The 27,376-nt window shown below is 39.5% G+C and overlaps 1 protein-coding gene across 2 annotated transcripts in view; it reads right to left on the reverse strand.

Moving 5' to 3' along the window:
* Nucleotides 1-1,580: 1,580 nt before the first annotated feature.
* faf1 (Fas (TNFRSF6) associated factor 1) overlaps nucleotides 1,581-27,376 on the reverse strand; it is a 76,000-nt gene continuing 50,204 nt past the window's right edge. For both annotated transcript variants that reach the window (XM_053503615.1, XM_053503617.1), the window contains 7 exons: nucleotides 23,737-23,891; nucleotides 19,978-20,114; nucleotides 19,087-19,175; nucleotides 14,156-14,236; nucleotides 13,973-14,050; nucleotides 9,919-10,134; nucleotides 1,581-3,612 (listed from right to left, as the gene is read on the reverse strand). In XM_053503615.1, coding sequence (XP_053359590.1) covers nucleotides 3,529-3,612; nucleotides 9,919-10,134; nucleotides 13,973-14,050; nucleotides 14,156-14,236; nucleotides 19,087-19,175; nucleotides 19,978-20,114; nucleotides 23,737-23,891 — 840 coding nt within the window. In that variant the 3' untranslated portion in view covers nucleotides 1,581-3,528. The remainder of the gene's footprint in view (nucleotides 3,613-9,918; nucleotides 10,135-13,972; nucleotides 14,051-14,155; nucleotides 14,237-19,086; nucleotides 19,176-19,977; nucleotides 20,115-23,736; nucleotides 23,892-27,376) is intronic.

Consider the following 27,376-nt stretch of genomic DNA (forward strand, 5'->3'; position numbering starts at 1 on the left):
TCCGACCAACCCATTAAGTCTTGTGTTTATACAAAGCCCATGTCTGTGCATATTAGTGAAACACTCAGTGATTGAAACAGTAATCACACACACCATAGGAGATGCACAATCAGCATTAGTGCCTCAGGTTAAAGGAGTTACCTGTCATTTATAAACCAGTAAGCATCAGTGAAACTTCATGACAAGCTATGTGGCTAACATGCCAACGCCTTTCTCTCTGCACGCAGACAAGACTTTGGCACAGACTCACACCAAGCAAAAGCAGGATGAATGAATTAAAGCTTAGATTGTTATTTCAAGCATACTCAAGCATGCAAAATTTAGAATATATGCTGAAAAACTTGAATTTTTGAATAATAAAAAATATTATGAATAGTCCTCAAGCTTTTTATACAGAAGAGCATCAGAAGGGTGAAGTAGCATGATGTCCTTAACTCTCCTGATTTCATAAGATTCTTGGCCTCAAATTCTGAGAGAATGCACAGTCTAATACATTCACTTCACATTAACAGATTGTAATCTTGAACACAATGTGATCTGTGAGTTTGTCTTTCAGTCTCTTTCTTGCTAAAATAAATATTGTAATACTGGTTTTGGGTCATGTCATTGAGGGAAGGTAAGAAGGACTTCAACATAAAAAAAATAAGAAAATGTAATAAATTAATAAATGTTATCAATTAAAATATTTGGAAGAAGCCTGTGTCAATTAATAAATGCTGAAACTATTTGCATGAGATCTAAGAGCCATGTAGAGGCAGCTTTGGAATGAGAGCGACATCAAGAGAAAAGGATTTTTAAAAAATATAGATGAATACATAGCAAAACAGCAATTCAGGTAAAGATTAAAAACAAGTAAAACCCAGACTAAATCTAATAAAGACATTTTAGATTTATCGGTTTTAGCTGCTCTACACAAATAAACAAAATATATTGCAACACACTACACTTAGCTTCATTTTCTGTATTTCCTCTTTGAAAACATCATTCTCATAAGTCATGCAAAAGTACTGGCACCCTTGATGAAGATGAACAAATAAGATATTAAAAATAAAGTGCATAGATGATAACTTTAGCTTTAAGGAAAAAGAAAATCCATGAGAGAGAAATGAATCTAAAATAAATAAATAAAAATAAATAAACATATTTGCAATGAAATTTGAATCAAATTTAAAAGCATTTTAGGAAAAAAAAAAAACTTTTTTTTAAGCCCAGGTTTAACCGTAGTCTAAAATGTACTTGATCCAAAACATTAAATAGATTACCACTGTGGAAATCCAAGAAATGAAAGTGAATTGCTGGGTAATTTAACACAGACAGTGTGCCCTGCGATGGACTGGCACCCTGTCCAGGGTGTACCCCGCCTCGTGCCCTGTTTTCCTGGGATAGGCTCCAGGCCCCTGCGACCCTGAATACAGGATTAAGCGGTATAGAAGATGAGTGAGAGAGAGTGAGTTAACACAGACACGCCCAGAGCATTTTGCCTTACCTGGAGAGGAATCTGTATTTAACAATTCACAGAAAAGAGAATAAATATTGGAGTTTAGGTTCAACCCTGCTACATCATCACATCCAACTCAATAGACTGTTAGTTGCCTGAAGAAAGCCTTTATTGACAGTTACAAATAAACTAAAGTACCTTGATTGCCTAAATGCAACTGGGACTTTGGCTGAAAGGTTGTAAAATAACAAAAACTGAACGAAAAAAAAAAAATCACACCAGTACACAAAACAATTTTTTTAACGATTTACAATAAATACATTACATGTATTTTCCTCATAGTATGAAGTGCAGGTTATTCTTACACATCATTTTTGTTCATCTTTATCAAGAGTGTCAATAATAATGTCCCCCACTGTATGAAAGATTCCTTGTAAAATAGCTCCATTGTGTGAAAGAGCGAGCAGGATACATTACATTTAGAACATTTACTGAAACGTGTGTTGCATGCTAAACAGAAGCATCAACACACTCAAGCTAATGTGCACAATGCCCAAACATGTTTCCCCAACCTCTCTAAGCTCCACACAAGGTCGTTGAGACTGGCTGAGGACTCGCACTTCATTTCTCTCACTCAAACTTCTTCTATTTGGTTGTGCGATGAACGGCGCTACAGATGGTGCAGTAAGCTTTTAATCTCAGAGCTGAACAGGGAAAATTAGCCTTTGTGGCAGATAATAGACAGAAGTCTGGAAAAACACAGCTGAAAAACATGACAATGAATCAATTTTATCCAACCATTTGTTTGACTTTCATATTGGCCTATCTGTCAAAATCCTTTAGCATTATTGCAAAGAAAAAAAACATTTATATATATATATATATATATATATATATATATATATATATATATATATATATATATCAGCTCAATTTATTTATTTCCAATGACAGATCAGTGCAGTCACTGCTATTACAGATCATGGATAAAATAAACAAAGCATCCTTTGCATGTTTGGCTTTATATGAGAACCTAATACCTCTTTTTCACCAGCTTTAAAATCAGACATTTTCAAAAGAAAAATATTGTTGCCTAAACTCGATGAACCAGAAAACTTGCACCTGTGAAGATAAAGGTCATTGCAAATAGAAATATATTTTTTCTTGTTAGCAACTCACATGCCTCTTTAACATACAACGAATGAACTTCAAAGAATTCACTCTGCTCATTTTCCAAATGACACTATTAGATCCAAAGGTCACTGCGTAACTTATGATTGGAATCAAGTTCCACAAATGAATATAGGCTAAGGCACAATAAACATCCCTAATTCTTTGCACAAGTTTAGCCACAGATGGCCCCTCAGTGCATACCTTGTTAATTTGATTGTAAGGAAACAACCTTTTTCCTGCTTTTCTGAAATCCAAATTAACACTCTAGACTCTTTTATTGTTACCAAATCCCACACTGCCATTGAGGGGGAAAAAAAAGCACCATGAAATTGACATGTTCATATGTACATTTTATAATGTATCCAACTAAAACTATTTCTGCATTAAACCTAAAAAGGGAAGGAAGAAAACTGACCATTATGAATTTTTTTAAGGAGTTGAGAACAAAGCCATTTTTGCTCATCAGTAAAGAGGGGGTGTAGATAGCTGGCACTCCACAGGGCTTGGCCAAAGAGCAAGGGAACCAATAAAGAAATAGTCCAGAGTTTTTCATGAAATACATCTTTGCTTTTCACGTATCACCATGACTGGTTGTTTCTTTATTTACTTATTGGTTTGCACAAAACAGGTTTGAAAGGCAGTCATATTAGATCGTCCTCACCTGTGATTCTGTCTCCAAATGACTTTTTTTTCCTTTTTCTTTTTTTGTTACCTTATCAGTGGATGGAGAAAAACATGACAGGTCTGTGTGTGAGTGAGTGTCAGTATCTCTGTGCTTGTGAAAGCTTCAGTGTGAATCATAAACACTCATTATTCATGTACAACGCACTGTGAGTGTGTTTACGTGTGGCTGTTCTCTGTGGACACCATGCTAAAGTTCTTCATTGTTTGTGTGATTTGTCCAAGTGCAGTCAGTCCTACTCTTTGGCCTCCAGAAAGAGTGTCTCCTGAGGGAAGAGTTTGGCTTCCAACAACGTCCATGCTGGGTCTAACTGAGTTATCTGGTAAGAGAGGGAGAAAACATTTAAACTACTGCAACTGAAAAATGACAAAGTCAGTCTTACAACAATATTGTGAAACGTTAAGTATGCAAAAATAAAGAAAAAAAGTGGATATCCATTAACTGTGTCATTGTCATCTTCTTACTTTAGTAGGGAGAATTTCTCTCTTAAATGTCAATAGTGTGTTTAGGTGATTACGTGGTGTGTGTGGGCTATGGTGCGCGCTGTGTGAGGTCTGTGTCTCTAAAACCATGAACCAGAGTTGTAGTAATCTGATCACATCAACGTGAGCACTGAGTGTCTCATTTCCCTCTGAGATAGACCCTGTTTGTTATTACACATGCACCAATCCAAAACAAACACACAGCCAGATGGATGGACGTATAACGGTTTAGCCCATGCTAACCTACATGACAGCAACACTATTGTGGGGTGCCATGGTCATAGGGCAAAAAAAAAAAAATCTGATAAAACATACTAGGATTTCTCTGAGCCAGATCCAAAAGAAAGTAAGAGAGGGTAAGGGAGGGAGAGAGAGTACTAAGTACTAAGTTGATTGTAGTGAGCTAATAGTGGGAAGTTCTCCTGTTACATAGGGCCAGTGTTCACACCTGTGTGTCCCAAACTGTGCGATCACTAAGAGCTCATCACAGGGCATTAACTGCAGTCTGATTAATACCTCTATTCCAAGCTCACCAGACCTCCCTGTATTATCCCCACTAGTAATTAACACAGAAGCCTCAGAGTGTCATGGATGGTTAGTGAGCGGGAAGCCGCTAACACTAAATCGTACCTTCAGGTTTACGCTACAGAATCAAAAAGCATTACAGCAGAACCATTATGGAAATCCTAAAGGATATCAAACACTTTCTGTTTACTTGACCTTAACAGTTTACCACATTACTAATATAATGCAATTCATCTAAGGTGACTGTAACCAGACACTTTAAAGGAATACTTCATTGTTCTTCAGTTCCATCGGCAACTGTATGTTTTTTTTCCAAAAGGCAAGAATTTCAAATGTGTGTTCCTGTACTCAATAAAGAATGGAAAACCTGTTTACCCAGTGTTGACATTGGAAGCTATTTTGCACCTTAACCACAAATTACACAGCTACAGTAGCTACAATACAAAAAAGGTCTTATTTTTTGATTATTATTGCTTAAGGTTAAAAAAATATGTGCAGGGCAAAATATGTCAATATGTCAAAATATGAAAATGGGGGAATTCTCTCTCATCTCCCACAATCTCAGGTATAAAAAAAATGTTCAACGGCAACTGATAAACTTTAAAAAACATTTTAAAATAAAAAAAACATTAGGTGAGATTCGGTTTGGAGAAGACCGAGAATTATGAGAGTTGACAGAAAGGCTACTCCAAAAAAACAAACAAACAAAAAAATAAAACACTCTTTATAACAGCGGTGACGAGAAAAGCAGACAAACTACAGCAGCCAAAAATAGGGAGATGAGGATACTGCGAGCACAGACTAAATGGAGGGTGAAGCCCGGACTGACTGTAGAGTAGCTTGATGAAACTCGATTTAAGCTGCCATGTGTAGAAGGTAGAGACAGAAGTTAGAATTAAAAGCATAGTTCCTTGGTGATGGTGGCATACTTATATGAAGAATGTTTTCTCTGGGCTGTTTAAGACTAATTAAATACCATTTATATGCCTCAGCCTATCTGAGCATTATAGGAACATTCCTTAATGGCACTTTCATAATGGTTTCATCCAGCATGATAATGCACCATGACACAAACAGCACTTCAAACTGGCTCCATGAACATGACAATGAGTTCAGTATACACTTCAATGACCATTCCAGTCACCAAACCTGAATTTAATAGAGCTTTGAGATGTGATAGAATGGGGAGTGTAGCTGACAAACCTGTGGCAGTTATCTGATACAATCATGTCAAAAAGCAACAGAATCAAAGAAGTGTTTCAGCAGCTTGTGCAGTATTAGAAATTTTCCAGCTCTTAGAAAAGAGCCTGGTGAGATCAGATTTATTATTAGAAAACTCTTCTGCAAAGGAAACCTTGCGTTATGGCAAAAGAGGTGAAATTAATTGAAACAATTATTACCTCTCAAAGTGTACACTCCTACAGTATAGTCATGCATGACAACATTCTACAAAACTTTATGTATTATACAAAGCTGCGTGCTTGACTGCCCCAATAATTGTTTTCTCAGCACTAGGACATGGATAAAAAAAATTGTCCATTATAATTAACTCCACACTGACACACTGACTCGTTAGTTCTTAGATTATTTTCTCAACTGCAATAAAAAGAGTCAGTCGTGTTCATATCAAGGTGTCTTATTAGGAAAGGGTTGCAAGCCCTCTGACAGAGCTGCACAGCCCTGGTGAATGGCGGGTAGATCAAAGAGGCTCCCCAGCAGCTTGCGTCTCTCAGGGGACGCAAGTGAGGGTACACCAATAACAGCACATTTGCTTTGTTTCCCCCAAAAGTCATTTGAGTGTGTGATAGCTGTCCTTTGTTTCCTGAGCATGACCTGAGGGCACAGTGTGACATGGGGAGGAGGTGGCACTCGACAGCAGGAAAAGGGTGAGACGACACCAGCGCAGGCTGGCAAAGGGGGAGAGAGAAAGATGCACGATGGAGAAGAGATAAATGGGCAAAAAAAGAAAGAAAGAAAAAACATTCCACACGTTCTCTCCCACCTCCTGTGTACCACTTCACAAATACTGACTATGAAAATGAACCTGAAATGCTGCTATAACACCCCAGCATCAGGTAGAAGCAAATGAGGGTACAGCATGGCACAGGTGTGGCTGTGCGTTTCGATGACTGTTCTATTTAAGTGAGGGAGAAAAAGACAGAAACAAGGTGTCACTCTATGGCGGGAGACAGATGCCATGGGTGATTGTTTACATTGGTCTCCAATTAACAGACCATAAGAGCAGAAGCATCTGTCAACAAACAAAGCTGTTGCTTTCCTCCCCTCTATGTCTCACTCTATCTCCTCTTTTCCCCTCATCACTTGTTTATTTCTCCAGAATCTTCTGCTTGCCCTTCACCAAGATTATTAGAATATTCTAGGTAACAATGATCACAGCAGGGTAATACACACACACACAGACACACACAGAGAGCAAACATTTGAAGTGAGCTCATTTCAGAATGGGCTGATTCAACTCTCTGTAATCCTGTAAAGGTTTATTAAAAGGAAAGAAGTGACTGTGTGAGTGAAGAGAGTCTTGCATGGCTGCTGGCTGTTTTCTTTAGGCTCTGGTGATGTTGATGGCAGGTAATCCACCTAAACCTTTAACAAACTTATCCTCAACAGCCCCACACAGACCAACAAAAACCAGAAAGGCAGCCACCCTCCTGACCTATGAGGCTGGAAGATATAACAAGACAGAGCGAGAGAGAGAGAGAGGAAAAAAAATACGAGAATGTGACCTATGCCAGCTATGTTAGCCTTATACTTTTGGGTTAAAATGCACATATACTGCCTCCAACAGAGTTCAATTTACATCGACAGAGTTTAATTAGGTTCTTCCCTGTCAGAGCTAATTCAGTCCTGCTAATTTCACCATGAGGCATTGCAAAAGAGGTTTAATGAAGGCTGTTTCTAGAATCTAAACACCCGTGTAAAAAAAATATATATTTTTTTAAATAAGTAAATAAAAGAATAAATGAGCGTGAATATTTGTTTTACAGAGAAAGCCAAACAATACACTTTTATATTCCGCCAGTGACTTAGCTTACATGCGGCAGAAACAGGATTTACTTCCATCATCCGCAGCTGCCAAAGTGGCAAAATTAATTTCAGTAAAAGAATGTTTAAGGATTATCATGGAACAAACTAATTAAAATCACAATACAGCGCTTTCACAATAAAGCAGGTGGATGTTATGAAGACAAGTCGACAGAGTAAACCTACACAAGGCAGACTGAGCAAAAAACAAACTAAATTAGAATAGCACAGTTGAAGTGCACAAAACATTTAAACTAAATTAACAATGAACTCAGCAGCTGAGCTCTCGGTGATGTAATTCTGGCTTTGTTTAGCTCAGCATCACCACTTCAAAAGGCAGTCAGATAAATATTGCAGTTCATTAGTCTGAATCAAAAGAATTGGCCCATATGCTGCAAGGAGTCAGGGGAAAATAAACAGTGCACGGGCAATAAACTGCCTTCAATATGAGGCAAAACATGCAGCTGAAACAACTTGTTTGTAATGAAGCCATTTAGGGCCCTTCACCATTAATTAAAATCCAATAGCCAGGTCTGACTTAGCGCCGTGTTGTGAAGTGTTTATTTGGCCAATTAGGAAAGCAGTGGGGGATCATTATCAGGCTGCAGGAGGGTAGCAAGGGTGTTAGCGTTAGCTAAAGTTGGTGCACGGATATACTGGGGGGTCACAGGCAAGAGAACTTGTTCCCTGGCAGAATGCACAGCCCTGCCTCCTGGCTCTGGCTAGCCTTTAGCATGGCTGCAAGAGAGGCTCTACACATCACAGGCGAGGGGCCAATCTAAACAAACAAACAGAACTGCACGCCAACATCAGAGATGCCAAACTTAAAACACACAATGAATCGTGTTGGAATGGCTTTACTTTCAGACAGTGACCATAGCTGCTTATGACAAGTCGCTTCCAAAGCGATGCTTTTATATAAACATTACAGAAGTCATAAAAAAAATAAGATAGGAACTTATACTGATGCACAACATCAGCCTAGCTTGATTGAGAAGAAATAAATGGGGTGTGATGGCCTATAGAACTCTGGCATTGCATTAAAGAGCATATGAATAGATGGAGAATGGAGAAGCTAGTGCTAATCCCTCCTCTAGCTCTCCCCCAACGAAGGCAGGTGCTCAAAAAGAAGGAAAGAACAAACAGGGCCTGACAAAGGACAAGCTCCAATGCAGCAAGGACGAATAGAGAAACAACGGTGTTCGGCCACTAGGTACTCGCCCCACCTCACAAACCCCATCTCTGTTTGCCCGCTCACTTATTGCTGGCAATTCACTTGGTTTTCTGGACGTGGAGTCGAGAAAGAGAAAGCGGGAGAGATGAAGTTTAAACATTTGTGCTGAATTACAAATGCAATAGTGCTGCAAGCTCTAATCCTGAGGGAACGATGTGGAGTCTGTGGAAGAGATGATTTTAATTACAGCAAGGAGAACCAGAGAGAGGGAGAGAGTGGAGAAGGATTAAACTTGGGCACTGTGTTCACAGTGAGAAACACTGCCAGTCTTTCTGCGCTTAACTCTGTAAACTCACTCCAACGCTGGATACACTTTTTCCACCACACACAGCTTTAATCCGCTTCCTCAACAAAAAGTTGTAATGCATGAAGTGGTGGTTAAACTTTTATATATACATATTTGCTTATGGTGTATGAATATTTATGTATTAATAATTTGGTATATGATTTACCAAGTTATCCAGAGCGACTTCACTTTTTGTAAGTCGCTCTGGATAAGAGCGTCTGCCAAATGCCTAAATGTAAATGTAAATTTACGCATGTGCCCAATGAGTGCATTGACTTGTGCTTTTTTTCTTTCCATGTATGCGCTGTTTTTTTTTTTTTTTTTTTTAAGGGACCGTCCTCCGGGTCCCCATGGGCTCGGATGGCATGCTGTCTGGGCAGGCCTGCACACTTCCCCTGATTAATGGAAAGCCCATTTCTGTTTCCATGCTGTTAATTAGTCAGGTCGTTAAGGGCAGCGCTTGTTATCTACCTGCTGCAGAGCAAGCACACCCAGCTCTCTAATGACCGTGTGGTACAAAAACCCACTCACACAGGAGAAACGTGCTGACTGTATCCTAAGTAGCCAGTGTGCTTTCCTGCACCAAAGACCCTAATTAATATTCTGAAATTATGCATGCACTTGTGGATAGATGTTTTAAAATAAACATAAAAAATACTAATTAGTGATGCACAGATTTTAATTAATGTGCAGGTGTGTGAGTATTTGCGGAGTCCTATAGTAGAGAAACACATGCCTGAGCGCGCACGCACAGACACTAAGGGATTAAAGTTGAGCAACAAACTCTAGCCACATGGTGGAATTAACCAGCCAATTATACACTCTATTTTTCCTGCTGAGCTGTAACACTCACACACAATGACCCACGTGCGCGCACACAATCTAGTGTCTGTACTTTAATTACTCCCGCAGAGGTGGACAAGAATTAAAAATGATTTAGCAATGAAAAATAATCCTAATATCATGACTGGGGATATTAGGTTTAAGGGTAAAGGAGGACTTATGGTTGGGAGAGCAATGATGTGTGCGTGTGTGTTTATGCAGACGCAGACTCACGTTTCTACGGGGGAAAGTCGTAAGCAGTTTGAACTCATCTGATGGATAGCCTTTGGAGGCCACAAAGTCGAAAAGGACCTGGAGCTTGCAACTGCCCAGGAAACGCCTCTCCAGGAACTCTCCGCTGGGCGTCCGGACACGCAGTTTACTGATTGGTTCCCCGATTTCCTCATTGGGCTCTGGCGGTAAGGTCTGCTCCAGTGAAAGACGGATGGCCTGAAAACAGACAGCAAATCTCAGTTTAAATACTGCATCTAAATTCACACAAAAAAGGTAATAATAAATACATTCTCAAGCATGAGCCTGCTATGTTAAACACATTATTACAATTAAAGCGTGGCTATTTACAGCACACGCTTCAGAAGGATGGTGTGCAATATACTCAGCTTAAAAACGCAAAGTCAGAATGCATACTGGTGAAAATTTAAATACTAAAGAGATGAGTAAAGATGATAAGAAAAGTGATAGTGAGAGAGCGAGATAGAGAGACAGACAATTGAGGAGGAGTGTAGTTGGGACTCCTGTGGCTCAGAGCAGGACCTTGTGCTCCCTGGGGATTTTCACCTCCAGCTTGTTGTTCCTGTTGTGACACCGGGTAGCATATGCTGTGACAACATACGCCGCCTTTATTTACCCACCGTAATGCAATTATATTTCATCAAAGTGTACAACAGTAGCTCATTAGCAGCTGCAGGCTTTGTGTTGTGCGCGTGCCGGCCCAGCTCCCTCAGGTAGTGGCCCGCATGGTAAGGGCTCTTTGGGGGACGAGCAGCATCCCTCCTTGGACCTAACTCTTTGCGCGTGCGTGTGTGTGCGCGTGCTTGTGCACGTGTGTGTGTGTGTGGTGTCCACCCAGACTTGCACACAAAGAGCGCTTCGGAGCATCTCTTTCAATGCACAAAACAAACAGAGCGTATCTGTGTTTGTGTAGCACCTGACATGAGGCAGAATAACGACATGACCACTCCCCTTTTTTTTTCCTTCTTTCATCCGCATCAGACACAAAAGGGTCCGAATCACAGACAGCATTTCCCCTCTCTCTTGCTCTACACTGTTTGCCTGAATCCATTGTCGCTGCACATATGTGTCGTGGGAGGGCTGCTGCGTGCGTGTGCGAGCGTTTGTGTGTGTATGAGTGTGCCGATAAGTTTGGAGAGACTCCAGGTGGAGAGCATCATGCTGCTTTTGTTTATTCATGCACAATGTCAGAAAAATGAAGCATTAAGGTAGCCAGAATGTGCACACACACAAAAACACAGTGCCTATAAGCAGCTGCTGCCCACTACACGCTACGCAGACTCCCTTTAATATCCTTATCCCTGGCACCCGAGCAGCAAAGGAACAGATTCTAGCACAGCTGGTTTATTTCCAATCGGGAGTGATGCATGTTAAATGTACAGAGGAATAAGCTTGAAGCGTGTCTGAGTTCACAAACAAGATTATGTCATGTGAACAAGACCCAGAAAGGTGAAGAACTGCAAATGTATACATAAGATTTCACCCATTTCACAGTCGAGGGATTCACATTAAAAAGCATGAAACTGATGTCATATATGCGTGACAGTGAAATATTTCACAAAACTGCCAGAGAATAAATAACTGCTGCAGGTGCTGGGTGCAGGTGATTTTATCTGCGCGTGTGTGTGTGTGTGTGTTTCCTCTGTGGTGTGCACTGTAGTGAGTCCCTTAGGGTTCATTACAGACAGCAGGTGAGCAGCCTTAAAAAGCCTCTCTCTCATTAATGCGCATGCACACACGTATACACAAACGAAAAAAAATGACCTGCCACAATTACTCTGGTACCATCTTTGTCTAAACGCTTTATACATTAATAGCTTAATCGAAAATGGGCCTAAATCAAGCTAATGTGAGCCATTGTAAGGTATCATATATCTGAAAATACACTGTTGCTTACAAGGGGTTGAATACACTATGGCAATAGAGGGAGCAGTGAATGTCAAAAGAAAAAAGGAGACCGAACTGGACTAAGCTAATTATAAGTCTTTGTAAAAGCCTGTTTAACCAATGTGACAAATCATCTCATATAGCAGGTTCACATCGGCGGACAACACGCTTTATATTATTGAGTAAACAGACAATAAGCAGGCCATGGGGAGGGCCAGGAAGTCTGGGTTATCAGCTTTCCCTTTAAACTCAAGTCTGCTTTGTGTGTGTGTGAGTGTTGTGTTGTGCTGCCATTGTGCAGCAGGGATTTAATACGAACCTGTGTGTTGTGCATTTCAATTCATTAAAGGGACAATAACATTTGTGTGAGCCACAAACAGTAGAATGGTGGCTTTCTTGGTCTATAAAGAGCCGCTTTTCCGGCCACAAGTGATTGCCTGAAAATCCTTTTTAGCTCCCGCTTTAATCTGTACTTTTTAGTGATACAGTCTTTAAAAGCAATGTAAACAACCAGACCGTCATGTACGTTTATACATTCTGAAAATACACTATTCTGCTATATCCAGCCATGGCAGAAATATTTTACATTACATTTGCCAGATATTTTAATTATTCAGACATGTCACTGGGTTGACATGCGCATACACATTTACTGTGTTTGAGGACATAGCACAGTTTCTGGGATTTACCCTGGGATTTACACTGCCAAAAAAGTCTGAACATACCTTCTAATTCAATGATCTATTCTGATATTTATTTGTTTTTACATTGTAAAACAATGCTGAAGGCATTCAAAATATGCAGTAACCTCAATTAATCAGCTGACATAGTGATGCGTCTGCTATTTATGCTGATAGTGAGGTGCTGTTAATTGGCGAGTTCTAGCCATGGAAACTATAAATCTACTTCTCCTCTGCAGCAGAGAAGTTTTGGTCCTGCTTTTTTTAGGATGGTCTTCAAACTTTCATCCTGGATTTGATTTGCAAATGCACTTGACAATACTCTTTTAGAACAGCTGTCCTTCATGTCTTAAAATAACTTAATGTTGTTGCTGTCTTAATTACCTAATACGATGTGTTATTGCATAAGTGCTGAAAAAAATCCAGTATTGTTCTAAAATGTAGAAAATAAATACAAACTTGTGTTTAAACTTTTGAATGGTACTGCACATCATAATACAGATATTATTGATCTTATTTTATGTATTTCCATGTATTATCACATACAGGCAAGTGTCAAAAGACAAAATGTGCAGCTCCGTTAGCTGTACATGACACCCTTGCCTCAGAGATAAGTGTCAATTCTAATAATTATAAAGTTATTCTGAAAACAGCTTTACTTTATCATAAAATGTTTTTTATTCTGGTATAAAGGTCTTACTTGTAAGATGACAACATCAACAGGACATTAGGGTTCAAATGATTTATCATATGCTACGCCTGTTAGCATCACCAGATCTCACCTCACTTGTACAGATATGGGCGATTTCGGAGCAGTGCGTCATGCACCATCACCACCACAACATCAGTAAAATGAATACATTTTAGAACGATTGTGGAAGCCATAATGGAATTCATAATGTATAGAAATCACATATGTTTATGTAAACTGTACTAAATTAGTTAATTACACACAGGTAAAGCCTAACTCTTGAGAAGCCAAAATTAAATCTAACAGTGTGGTTATTTCTTCTGTAGTGCTAGACATGTGCATCTGGACTGGCATCTTGCTGGGCTCAGTGGACAAGGGTGAGACATTAGCTGTCAGAAAATAACATTTCAACCTTAGTATAGTTCTTTTTTTTATAATAGCACCCCTCAATTTCTCCAAAATAAACCGGGCTATTAGATTAGCCTCCCTTTTGTATTGTGTCAGCTTAAACTTTCTGCAGTTTATAAACTCACAAGGTCAAAGTTGACCTAAAGTGAGATTCATATAATGCCAATTAACACCACTAACTAAAGTTCATTTCTGCAGCCGAAAACAAACGTGATCCGAGAACTATGGGCATAGAACTAAATTCATCTCTGTTGAAATAACCTTTAAAGTTTCTTAAATTATTCTTGGGGGAATTCACAATTACAAAATGCTTAATTTGTACGACACAGTCAACCTTACTGCACATAGTAACATAATCTAGAGCCCTCACCTCTCGTTCCTCTTCCTGCTCTTTCCTGATTCGCTCTTGACGCACTTGCTCGGCCTCTTCTCGCTCCTGTGCTTCTCTCTGTGAAAAAGTAAAATAAAAAAAAAAAGTTATATGACTTACACCATCATATAACAAAGATATACACATCATATAACAAAGAGCTTCACAACATAATTCACAAACCTTTTTGCGATCAGCCTCTAATGACAAGCGATATGCTTCATCTTGCTCTCGCTTCACCATTTCTCTGGCTTCACGCTCATCCTGTGAGGAGAAAGTGGGACGGTTATTTCAATAAACGGGACAATTTCCAGGAATTTGTAATTGTTTATGTCAAAGCATCACAAACAAAACTATTCCTGATGGCCGAACACATTCAAGGCATAAATATTAACCCGAAGTACAAGACAGGAATCAATAGAAGCCTTTGATGTATGAAGCATTGTGTGGTATTATTGCTCACAATAGAGAAAACATCGGAGTGGCAAACTGAAAAACTGAGAAAGACTGAAAGAGTATCATATGGGTTCCTCGACGTACACTACAGGACGCTTTTATTCTATTGTGCGCGTGTGTCTATTGGAAAGATTCCTGTTTGTTAAGGGCCACCCAGCTGTGTGTCGGCCTGCTGAGTTGTAAAGAAGTGGAAACTCTACTGTTGCCTTCGTGTGGTCAAGCCCCGGACATTGTTTCCGAGCTCATGAAAAGCTGGCAAGTTAGTTCTTCAGAAACAACCTTGTGGTGATATGTGAAAGAGAGTGGATACAGAGGATTGGGGAGGAGGATGGGGTCATGCTGAATGATCAAAGACAGCCAATACCTCCTGAATCTTACTGAGACAGAGGACCATGGTATACGTGGATCTTTTTTTTTTTCTGTTTAAAAGGGCATGTCATGAATTTGACATGACATGTTAAAGGAGTTTTTGAACGAGCCAGTAAAATCAGATGATCATTATAAAAACAGCCCATGTGAATCTCAATTTCAAAATGTGTAGAAATTAAGTTTCTAAAATCTAGACTACATATATTTTATCTAGTTGCACGTTAAAACTCATGATGCAAAACTAGTGGAAAATGTATAAAATCAACTGCTCTCACACAGACTACAGTGGCAAAAAGGAAAATGGCTATGTCCCATTGCATCTCATAACACTCACTCTTAACTGGTGTAGGACTAATTATGTTTTACTTTATTGTACAGGTTTGTGTATGTGTGTTATTCTCTTGGTGGCCCGTGGTGAAGTGGTTAGCACTGTCGCCTTGCACCTCCAGGGTCCAGGTCCGATTCCCGGCCAGGCTCGATCCCGTCTCTGTGTGTATGGAGTTTGCATGTTCTACCCGTGCTTGGTGGGTTTCCTCCAGGTACTCTGGTTTCCTTCCACAGTCCAAAGATTTGCAGGTTAGGCTAATTGCCGTTCTCAAATTTTCTGTAATGTGTAAAGGAGTGTGTGAGTGTGTGTATGTGTGAGTGCCCAGCGATGGATTGGCACCATGTCAAGGGTGTACCATGCCTCGTGCCCTAAACCTCCTGCGATAGGCACCAGGTCCCCGCAACCCTGAATACAGGAGAATGCGATATAGCAGGTGAGTGAGTGTTATTCTGTTTCAAGCCCTACCTGTCAACATATTAAATCTCTGTTTACATGCCCTTTTTAATTTATAAAATCCTTGAAAAAAATTCAACATACACTCACACCAGATTGCTTGTAAAGGGTGTGTTTATGATCCTTCGTATGATTTCATTTAACTTGATTTAAAGGTTTTACTTCTCTTCCGGCTGTGAAACAATGCTCTATTCAATGTCTCATTTCCAAACATGTGTATATGGGTGTTTTACGATGTAATATAAAGTGAAGGTAAAAGTTGTACTTTAACTCCTACATCATAAAGATATTTTATTCCCAAGCAAAACTGTTAGACTGTGAATATCATCAGTTCACACCTAGTGCGCTTCAGAGGGAAACTCTCAGCTGATGCTGGACTGAATGTGGCAGCTATAGGATGTAGCTGGAGGATTTTTACGGTAATTACCCCCACTCCATTACCCAGATAACACTCCAGCAAGCTCTCTATCACTTTACATTCCATTTCCAACCAAATGAAGACATTAATTACACCCAGAGAGACTGTGCAGAGCCTGGGCAAGTGGAGATGGGTGTTTCCATTACAAACCATCCATGTATCAATGTGTTTGTGTCAAAATCTAACTGTACTCTGAGGAAAGCCTAACAGGCAAAGTAGCCAATGGGAGCTTTCATTGGCCTGGGTGTTAATAACTTTAATGTTAATGAACAACATAAATAACAAAAAACATTTATGCTGCAATATTTCCCTAATGTACTGAACATTGCAAGTTGGTTAACCAAATTTAAGCATTTTAAAACTTTAATTAAAACCTCTGCCATGATCTACAGCATCAAGAAAGACCTTCAAATTAAACTGTTAGCTCGCCCTTTCTATAACTGTAAACTCGCCCCAGGGGACTCGGGACACAAGGCAGGATACATCCTGGATGGGGTGTCAGTCCACTGCAAGACACTTACAATTTGGGAACGCCAATTACACTAATCTGCAGGGCTTTGGGTTAAAGAAACCGGAGCAACCAGAGAAAACCCACCAAGCTCGGGAAGAACATGCAAACTCCACGCAGACAGACCTGGCAAGAGACTACAGTGCTATACCACACAGTATATAATATTTCACATAGTGCTCTGTATATTTATTCTATGTATACAGTATTATAAATACTTGAATATACTGTGTATATACAGTATTGTGCAAAAGTCTTAGGCACCTTATTACTTTTAGTACATATTTTGTTATATCTCTTTATCATGTCTGCATTATAATGTACCAAACCATTGAATATTTTAAAACATAACCTAAAAATTTTTAAATAAATACAATTACAGAAGAATATTTGCCTGGCTGTAAAGAAATCAACATGGAAACAAAAAATCTAATGTCTGATTTTGGGTTTTGCACCAAAATAGAAAGGACAAAGTTACCAGAAGTACTCGTATTTTCGTACCAGAAGTACTCGTATTTTTCAGTATACTCAGTAAAACCTCCCAGCTGTTTTACTCATAAAACTGCAAAAACTAACTGGTTAGATTTTTTATTTTAAAGCAGAATATTGTCTATGATTATTTTATTATTATTCAGTGCTTTGTAAATAAGTTTATTTTATGTAGAAATGTTTTCAAAGGCCTCTTTGCTTATAGCACTGTTTTTTGTATGTGGCCTAAATCCTTTACTGTAAGCAAAACTGCTATTACATTTCTTACAGACATGCAAGCATTTTTCTATATTATTATTTATTAATAAATAAATAAAAATAAAAGATTGTATAGCATTTTTCTATATTATTATTTCTTTATATTACTTATATTGTAAAACAATGCTGAAGGCATTCAAAATATGCAATAATTTCTTTGAACAGTTGATATTGAGATGTGTCTGTTACTTACGCTCTGTAAAGTCTTCAACTGCTCTAATCTGAGGTGCCCTTAATTGGTGATTTTTGAGGCTGGTAAATCTAAATGAACTGCTTTTCTGCAGCAGAGGTAAGTTTTGGTTTTGGTCTTGTTTTGATCTTCATGAGAGCCAGTTTCATAATAGTGCTTGATAGATTATGCAAATGCACTTGACAATACTGTTCTTGCAAGAACTGTTCTGGAACAGCTGACCTTCATGTCTTAAAATAACAACTGACTGTTGTTGTTGCCGTTACATAATGATCCAATTCCATATGTGTTAATTCATAGTTTTGTAAAAAATAAAAATCCAGTACCGCTCTATAAATGTAGAAAATAAATCAAAACTTGTGTCCAAACTTTCAATTGGCACTGTGTCAGTTATGATAAATAATTTTATAATATTTCCCTTTGCTCAGCAATAGACTCATGCTTTACCCTGAATGTATTACTACCAAGGGGCTCCCTGAGAAAGACAAAAAACACAGTTACTCAAACTGAATGAGTGACTAAAAATACTTCTTTTAATTTTCACCACTGACTTTCATGGCTTTTATATGGCTGCTTTAAAAGTGCAATACCCGTTAACGTAGCTTACCATGAAACATACCATGCCATGAAACCCTCAAACCATAACACTTCTAAACTTCAACTGTAAGAATTAGAGACACAAAGCAAACATGGCTTCTGCTACTTTTCATATTTAATAATTGTCTGAGAACTCAAAGAATGTTGAGGTGTTTAAGACGGAGATGTCATCACAAATCAAATCAGCCAAACAGCCAGAGGGCATGACTAACCCACGCTTGTTATCACAATATTTCCCAGTCAACCACAGACAGCTCCAGTCAGCCGCATGATATGTAGGACTGAATGAAAACACCTGTGTGCTTATGGGTGGAAGCACTTAAATGAACAAGTTTTGAACCATCCTGTTTCCAACTGCTAGATAATATTTTTATCAGTGACATAGGTTCTTACTAATATTGGTAAAAATACATCTCGGATAACAGCGATACATGGTGTTGAAAGCTCAATTCTTGTCATTATTATAACAGGTAGAAAGAATGGTCAGTCTCTCTTTGTAGTACTTCCCTCATGTGCAACAGACACAAAAGGTAAAACCGGTCCTTTAAAAGCTCCTAACACATTTTTTTTGAATGGACGTCCCACACATGCTAGTCTTATCTTTTTGTAAGAGTTTGTTTGCACAGTGCTCATTGATTTAAAGCAAGCGTTGACCATATGCAGCAAATGCATATAGAAATGACATCCTGCTCACTTTGTTATCACTACAGACCTTCACATGATACCAAAGTAGCTAATGCATTGTGCCTCTTAATACTCAGATGAAACACCCTCATATAGGTTTTCAGAGCTTGTATTCTTTCTCTCTGTATGACTAGGACAATTCAAATTCTTCAAAACGGTTGCTCTTTGTTCCAACTTGCCTATAAAGCTTTCTTCTACTATACACTTGTATGCAAGTGCAGAACAAACAGAAGCATCTGTCTTCTGTCCCTCAGTTATATTAACTTTATACATACATAGCATATTAACATCATTTAAACCACCCTTGTATTCAATAATCAGTAGATAATTCCAGGAAGAGCAAGATTGCTGCAGTGTCTCTCACCTCATCTCGGATGTCCTCCTGCTGCTGGGCTGTGAAGATCTCCATCGCGCCCATCAGTCTCATCATCAAGTCATCCACTGTAGTGTTGCCTATAAAGAAAGAGGCACATACATGTTTGACTGAACAGAACTACCACAAAACAATAACATTGTAAAAATATGCATACATGTATCTAGTCAGCTAATTATGTAGCAGCAGTACAGGTACATTCATATAGGTGCTTGTTGCTAGTTTTGCTTGTTTGTTAGGAAACATTTAGGTAAACCTATATTGATGCATATATCATGCATCAAAAAATGTCAAATAACAAAATTTAGCTGCTGCTGTTTTTTTTTTGTCTCATCAGCAACCCCTACTTGTATATCATACTAAATAGTATGTGGGATCAAAGATTCCACATACTATTTAGTATGATGTACATGGCACTGCTTTACGACAAAGCACTAATATCACTTACTCACTCATCGTCTATACCGCTTGAGCCTGTAATTCAGGGTCACCGAGGCCTGGAGCCTATCCCAGGAGACTTGGGGCACAAGGTGTGGTACACCCTGGACAGGTTGCCAATCCATCTCAGGGCACACACACACACACACTTTTTCACACACTGTGGCCAATTTGGAAACGTCAATAAGCCTAATCTACAGGTCTTTGGACTGTGGAAGGAAACCGGAATACCAGGAGGAAACCCACCAAGCACGGGGATAACATGCAAACTCCATGCACAGAGACGGGATTCAAGCCTGGTTGGGAATCGAACCCGGAGGTGCAAGTCGACAGTGCTAAACACCACACCACTGTGCCGCCTAAACACTAATATGATCTAGAGAATCTAGTTTTTTTTAAATGCATTCCACGAGAAGCCTTTCTGCAATATACACAGTGAATTACCTTGAATAACATTTAAAACTTCATTTGATGTCCTTTTGCCCATGACTATCAGTAGCAGGGGGAACTGGTCAATTTTGTATGTCCTAATCGTCTGTGCAACAACACTTCCAAAATGCCGCGTGCACATCGTGAGTAGTCTGTAAGAGAAATAACAGAGATGGATATATTTCAGAATCACTCAGGATAGGAAGAATTAAAAACAAACAGCTATATAGCAATAGGGCCACATAAAAGCACACATCTCAAGAAGGGGGCTCATTGTATTAAATAAAACTATTCTGGCTTTTCTCTTGAGTGACATCTCTCTCACTCTAAATATACTACAGAGCCAAATTAGTATTCCACTCCTGCCTTGTTGAATTTGATAGGCCAAGGAGGATTTCTTATTCCATTACAAAGACAGAACTTTAAATTAACATTTCACTGAAGGAAAGGGTAGTGTGCAGGCTCACAGAGCTCACAGTAAATGTCATAATATTAATGAATTGCTATAGACTGAATGCAAATATAGATTAGATTCTCTCTTCTTCCTTTAATAAGTGCAGCCTTAATAACAAGCTGGTAAAATAGACTGATGGAACAGAGAAGTACGCGGGGTCGGGGAAAAAGTGAGAGAACAAGAAAAGAGTACTTTATCACGGGAATGAATAGAAGTCGGATGAAATGTTTAAAGCACTGCACTGAAAGGAAATTAAAAAGTGCTTAAAAGCCATATAAGTCTACCAGGAATAGTGAAAAGGTATCATAAAAAAGTATTTAGCCGATTATTTTATTTAAGAAACGTAGAGTTTCATTCTTGTGAATTAGTGAAACTTAAACAGGCACTGTGCACACAAAACTGCCATAATTCAATTCAATTTTAGTTATATAGCGCTTTTAATAATGGTCATTGTCTTAAAGCAGCTTCACAAAAATGAATGAAATGAATTTTTTAGAAAAGAAAACATTACATAACATTAAACCCAAATGCCTAATATCATGAAGGTGATCTGTAGTATCTGGCACCAAGACATTAGAGGCAAATTGTTTTTTCAAGTTTTATGTTTTTTAAGTTGCAAGATGTGGTTCCCATGGAGCACATCCTACAGATACTTGTTCAGATTGAGATGTTTGAGAAATTTGTTGCCCAAATCAACACATTGAACTCTGTCATGTTGCCCAAGTGACAGAGTTCACTATCCTAGTAAAAGAGACCATCTGGCATCATCTCTTCCTCAAGAAACATACATGCACCTGGCCATGCAGGCATTGTAAATGGCAACACAATTCCTCAGACAAGGCAACTGTCTTCCATTAAACCATGCTCCATTTCTGGTGCTCACATACTCATTGTAGGTGCATTTAGGAGTGGACTGGGGTCAAGATGGGTGATTGGTCTGCAAATTCACAGCCCCATGAACAGGAAGCTGTGATGCACTGTGTACCCTGACACCTTGCCAGGTAGCCAGCATAAATTTGGTCAGCAATTTGTGTAACCCCGAGTGCATCAACTAGCCTTGACGATTCACCAGTTGTCCTTCCCTTGATCTTCTTTGACAAAGTTGCTCAGATGGTACTCTACACTTGCCCATTTTTCTTGTTTCCAACAAATCAACTTAAAAAACTTACTGTTCACTCTGCTGCCTAATACAACATACCCACTGGCAGGTACCACTGTATTAAAATAATCAATGTTATTTCCTTTATTTGTCAGGGTTTTTTTCATGTCATGAATGACTAGTGAATATTAGATAAATTTTGTCACATATTCTTGCTGATACCTAAAATAACAAGTCATTATTCAAATACACTTGCAATATTTCTATGCATGGCCTCCAGTGAAAACATTTTTGAAGATCGAAAGAAATGTGTGAGAACATAAATAGTTTTCATAGCTCTTCAGGGTGGTTCTTTTTTCCCCAGAACTGGCAACACCTGGCATTTTAAATGTCTCTTCATGCATGACTTCATAATGGAAATGACATCTTTGTACTTTCTCATTTCTCTGTTTCATATTTAACTGACAAATGTGACATGAACACTTTTCTGTACTGTTGCTTGACGGGGAGACGCCATAATGAAAAAAAAAAAAAAAACTGCTAATAAAATAAATCAACTGTCCAAAAATATATATACACATGATACAAATACAAAAACAACTTACTAATATATCATAAAGCATTCTGTCTCAGGAGTGTTAATTACCCAGGCATGTACTCAGCAGATTTATGCATAATTAATTTGTGTGTTAAAAGAGGCAGTTAGACTTGACTCAGGAGCGTTAGAACGTGCAAGTACGTGTCTGAAGACATGACTCTGTATGTGCACACAAAAACACACAGTCATGTACAAGTGTGTCACCGTTCCCTTCATGAATAGGCCCAGATGTTGTCCGCCTTTAATCTGTGATATAAAGGCTCAGCTGGGGCAAAAAGCACTAGGGGAGAGTGGGAGGAATGAAGGCTGAAGGAGCTCCTGCAGAAGTAGGGTCACTTGCTGCCTTTCGCAGACAACCTGCTCAGGGAGGAGGCCTTTGGGGTGAAGCCTAGTGGAAGGAAAAGCTTGGGCCTGCCCTCCAGCAAAGCCTGCTGGGGCCAATCAAGACTCCATCTGCTGCCTGACCAGCCCCTCCCTCCCTTTACCTCTCTTACCTTCCTTCTCCTTCGTCATAGGAGAGAAGAATTCCAAAATTAAAATGCAAATCCTACTGAAGAGTAGGACCACCAGTAGCAAGCTGTTAGACATTTAGTCTCTACTTTTTATTTTTATTTTAAATAGTTTGTGCCAACTCATTCACCTTAGCCACAAAGTAATAAGCAGATCTTCTCTGCTGATCCATTTAGCTGGAATCAAATGAATGTTATTTAGTAATATTCAAGATATTTAAAATGATAAAAAATAATTTTGTTCATAGTGTGACAAACTAAAAGAAAAACATTTTGGTGGTTGTGACAGTAAGTCTTTCAGATTGTTCTTCTAGTCGACCTCTCTGTAATGCTTGCTGCACATTAACGAATACATTTCTTCTGCATGTTAACTTTCCCTTCCTATAGCAAATAATCATAAGTTATTTGTCAAGTTAAATTTTTGCCATTTAAATTTACCACACACACTATCCATCTCCACACACGCACTCCATCAAATGCATCTGTCTCCATCAAATGCTATTTCTTAAGAATGGCCTGCCATATTTTTCAGTGAAACCTACCTAATGCTGCAGCTTCTCCTAAACAAGCTCTGTAACATTCATGATTAGGTGCTCCTGGTAATTTCCCAACATTTAATGACACATTTGCATAATGCAATATGGATAAGAGATGGTTAGGGGAACAGTTAACTACAATTAATTAATAGTTAATAATTTTAATAGCTAAAAAGTAAAAAATGTTAATAATTAATCAACAACCACAGTACAAATACAGTTTAAAATCCAAAAGTATGCAAAAGGAAAAGGAAAAAAATAAATCAGCATTTAAGATATCAAATCATGTCACTCTCCTCCAACATTGCCACAGTGAAGAGATTCACAGCAGTGCACTGAATAAGACTGAAGTATAACTGACCCTTTACTGGGGCAGATTAGTGCAGATTGCCCGATCGGGGCCTCAGAGAGTAAACACAACTGCTTTTGTCGAAGAAGCAGCGAGAGAGAGAGAGAGAGAGAGAGAGACATCTCTCATTAAGAGATCAACCATTTTAGGTGTGAAAATGCTTCCTATCTGAATTTTTGTACGGGTCATCGCCTGTGAGAAAGAATAAGTGTGTCAGCACATGTGCTACCTGGCTTTGTTAGCTTCTTTAGTGACGTCCCAGGCCCATGTGATGAAATTCTGGCTCAGATATGACACTATGGATTCTGCACACATCATTTGGGAGCAGAAGACATTGCTGAGAACACTGTCATCGTTGTGGAGGTAGATGGCCAGAAGCTTTCTCTGAGGAACAGAAAAACAGAACAATAATAATAAAAATAAAAAAAAATCTCTCACTTATAACAGTCAAGGTGAAGTACTTTCATTTCACTAAGACCCTGTAGAGTGTGCCAACCAATGAAAGCCAAAGTCTCTGTAGGCCTATGAAGACATTGCTTTCTCTAAGCCTGGCTCAGCGTTCCTTTTTATTGTAGGAAGGTTTTAAACAGCATTGCTCTAAACATGCCGCACTAGCATCCATATGCAGACAGATAACCCCAAGTACCCAAAGAGGCCAAACAAAGAGTCAAGCTAATACCCAAACCAAATCAAATCAACACAAGGTAAATAAAACTTTCTTTAAAGGTGCCGGTGACAAAACAAAAAGCGAACAAATCACTTTATTTGTTTTGCATCAAATGCCAATGCCCTTCCTCGGCAGTGCAGGTTAGCGGAGAGTGCTGCACACAATATTGACGGACACTGGAATCCGCACATGTTTACACCATCATGCGACAGACTGAACAACTAATTAAAAAACAAACACCGTCTCAAACATGAAAGGTTTCCCGGGACGATGCAGGGGAATAAAAACCGCCAAATTACAAAACGCTGGACGGGTTTTTCTCTCACTGACCCCCTGACGTTTTCTCTCAGTCACCGCTGAGGGATTTCCGAACAGCGCGGTGTGGAAAGCAGGTCTAGCTGAGACACGAAGGAGTGTGAAAGGAGAGAGGAAAGTTGGGGTATACAGTGGTGTGTATGAAGCGAGGGCTAGAGAGTGCTGCAGTGTTTGCACAGCGATTAGGGCTTTAGAATAAGCAGCATGGCTCCTAGTGGGAGAGAACTCAGGCCTCTTTCACTTCTTCAATTCATCACCCTGAAAAGATTAAACACTCATGCTGGGCAGACAAGCAAAAGCAGTCTGGACGAAGAGAAAGTTTTTACACAGGCACACACAAACAAAAAATATTACACACATACACACACACACACACACACACAATTTGCCTCTTCTCTCACACTTGCTGCCTTCATCGTGTTCCTCCAAACAAAAAAAGAAATATGTAAAAGAGTAGAGTGTGTGAGAGAATGCGTTTGCCCTGAGCCGTGAAGATGTTTTGACCTATTGAAGCTTCTAAGATTTCCTGAGCGAACGGAGAAAAGGTATTCTCTCTAATAACAGTCTTTAGCCAGCTCCCTACATTTCACACCCCTCTATTAGGACCGGCCCCTCCTCGTCACTTTCATCACATTGTTGTGCCGCCCTCTCCGAACTCATCTTTTGTGGGGCTTTTCTTAACTCCTTGAAATCAGGGCACCATGAAAATTACTAGGTCTGGGCAAGGCTAGAAACTGACCCAAAAGCTCTCGTCCAAATACTAACTTCCCCGCACCTGCTCAGGATGCCGCAGGTAGAGAGGTTGAACAAAATAAAGGAGGGAAGAGGGAAGGAAAAAGGGAGGAGAGGAAAAGAGGAAGTAAATTGATCTGTCTTGTGAGCGGGCGAGCACTCATTTTCACACACAGCTGCTGTACGATAGAGTTCACTTCCCAAGGCTCCTTAATGGCGGGCACTGTAAAACTGCCAGCGGCAGTTAGGCTGCTCCAAGGATTAAACCTAAAACAAAAACTCAGTGCGAGGAGACTTTGCACCTCGAGCACAGCTTATTATTATCCGCAACATGAGAGTAAATTCTCTCGTAACAATGCTCAGCCCACTGAGCCAGTTAACTTACGGCAAAATAACAGTGTGTTTAATTCCAAAGGCATTCTGCATTCAAATAGCAAGGAAGATGCTTTAAGAACAGTTTTATTGCCATTTTAGCACAATTCCTTAGCATCAGTTTCAGAGTACAAATTTATCCTTATTGGTTACTCAATACTCATCTTAACACCCCTGCATTCATCATCACACACAAATCTGTTTTTCCTTTGACAGATATCTATTTTAACACACTGCACACAGAGTTGAGGCGAGGACATTTTTAATTAGTCAGCACAGTGCAGAGGGAGAAAGACACCGGGGAAAAAAACGATCAGGCTCTGCAGCCTGCAGAAAAGCAAACACTGGAAATTAAGGAGTTCATATTACTTTCATCTCATGACCTCAGACCGGCAAACATACACGTCGTGATTGATCACTTTAACAGATGCCACTTGAAGCAGTACAGGAAAAAAACATTTCTAATATGTAATCATAAAGCTTTGATTACTATAGATGAGGACATACACCCTTAAGTATATCAAAACAGGGAAAGGGTGCCGATCATAATGCACAAGATCGAAAAGCCTATACAGAGGAAATCTTTTGCTCTCCTCTGCCCATATGGTGCTGTGAATGCAGAATCGTGCCTCATGTGTAACTGAGGTGCTGAAGCAATGAATTTTGATGCACGTCTTTGTGTAAGCGAGAGTGGGGTTACTGTGATTAGCTGGACGTTAAGGGGATTTGGGAAGAAGCCTGTCTGATGATGGGTGGCCTGATCGGAGAGCCTTACTGCTGATCCCCAGGGCTGAACTCAAGGGCCCTCAGCATTTTCATTAAGGGCGGATTGAGCGCATATCTGGCTCTTCAGAAACACTTCATCAAATGTAGTGTTTTACTTAGTGATTAGCTTCACCAGCCTTTGAGAGCATGACAAGGACCCCCACACGCACAATATATCCGTTTAATGAGCAATCGGAGGAGGACACAGTCTTTTATCATGAGGCCGGGGTGAAACTTATTACTTGTTGTCGGGGGAAAGGAAAAGAATAAAGAGGAATGAGAGAGAGAGAGAGAGAGAGAGAGAGCGCAAGGATGGAAGGTTTAAGGATGGAAGGCCGACAGGCAAAGAAAGCAGCAAAAAAAAAAGAAAGGGCTAGATGGTGACAGAAAATGATATAAAGGGTCAGAACATTATTTTTTCTCTGTTGGGTTTATTTTCACTGACACTATGTACAGTTTCATCGCAGAAAGCAGTGGCCATATTGAGGGCACTGCAGGAGTTCAGCTGGGGAGTGGGCAAAGATCCAGTCTAGCCTCCCCCTTGTGCTCCAAAACCCCCGTAACATCTTGCTGCTTCCTCCCTGTCTAATAAAACTGTAATCCACACAAGCTGTCAGTTGATACAAGCCTCCTTTCGAGACTGCGGCCAGAGAAGCAGCACTGAGCCGCTATAAATAAAGCTTCATCTGTTCAAAAGGGAAACAGGCAAGTTTTAATGTGGAATTATAGAGATGAGGGGGAATCGCTGTCAATCAAACCATCAGCGATGTTTATACACCTTAAAAGGTTAGAAAACTCCATATGTGTGAGGAGTAGGGATTTAAAAAGATTTATTTTTTTTTCACAATATTTTGTGAAAAATGGCATGTGAGTCAGTCTCTGTTTTCAGTCTCCTATCGATGCTTGAACTCACCCTGTATTTATTTTTCAGCTAAATGCGGTTAGATAAAAGACTAGAAAGATACAGCACTGAAATGTCACTTATTAAAGTTTCTGCAGAAGAGCATATACTGGAAGT

This window comes from Clarias gariepinus, chromosome 9, assembly GCF_024256425.1.
Source record: "Clarias gariepinus isolate MV-2021 ecotype Netherlands chromosome 9, CGAR_prim_01v2, whole genome shotgun sequence".
In the NCBI taxonomy this organism is placed as follows: domain Eukaryota; kingdom Metazoa; phylum Chordata; class Actinopteri; order Siluriformes; family Clariidae; genus Clarias; species Clarias gariepinus.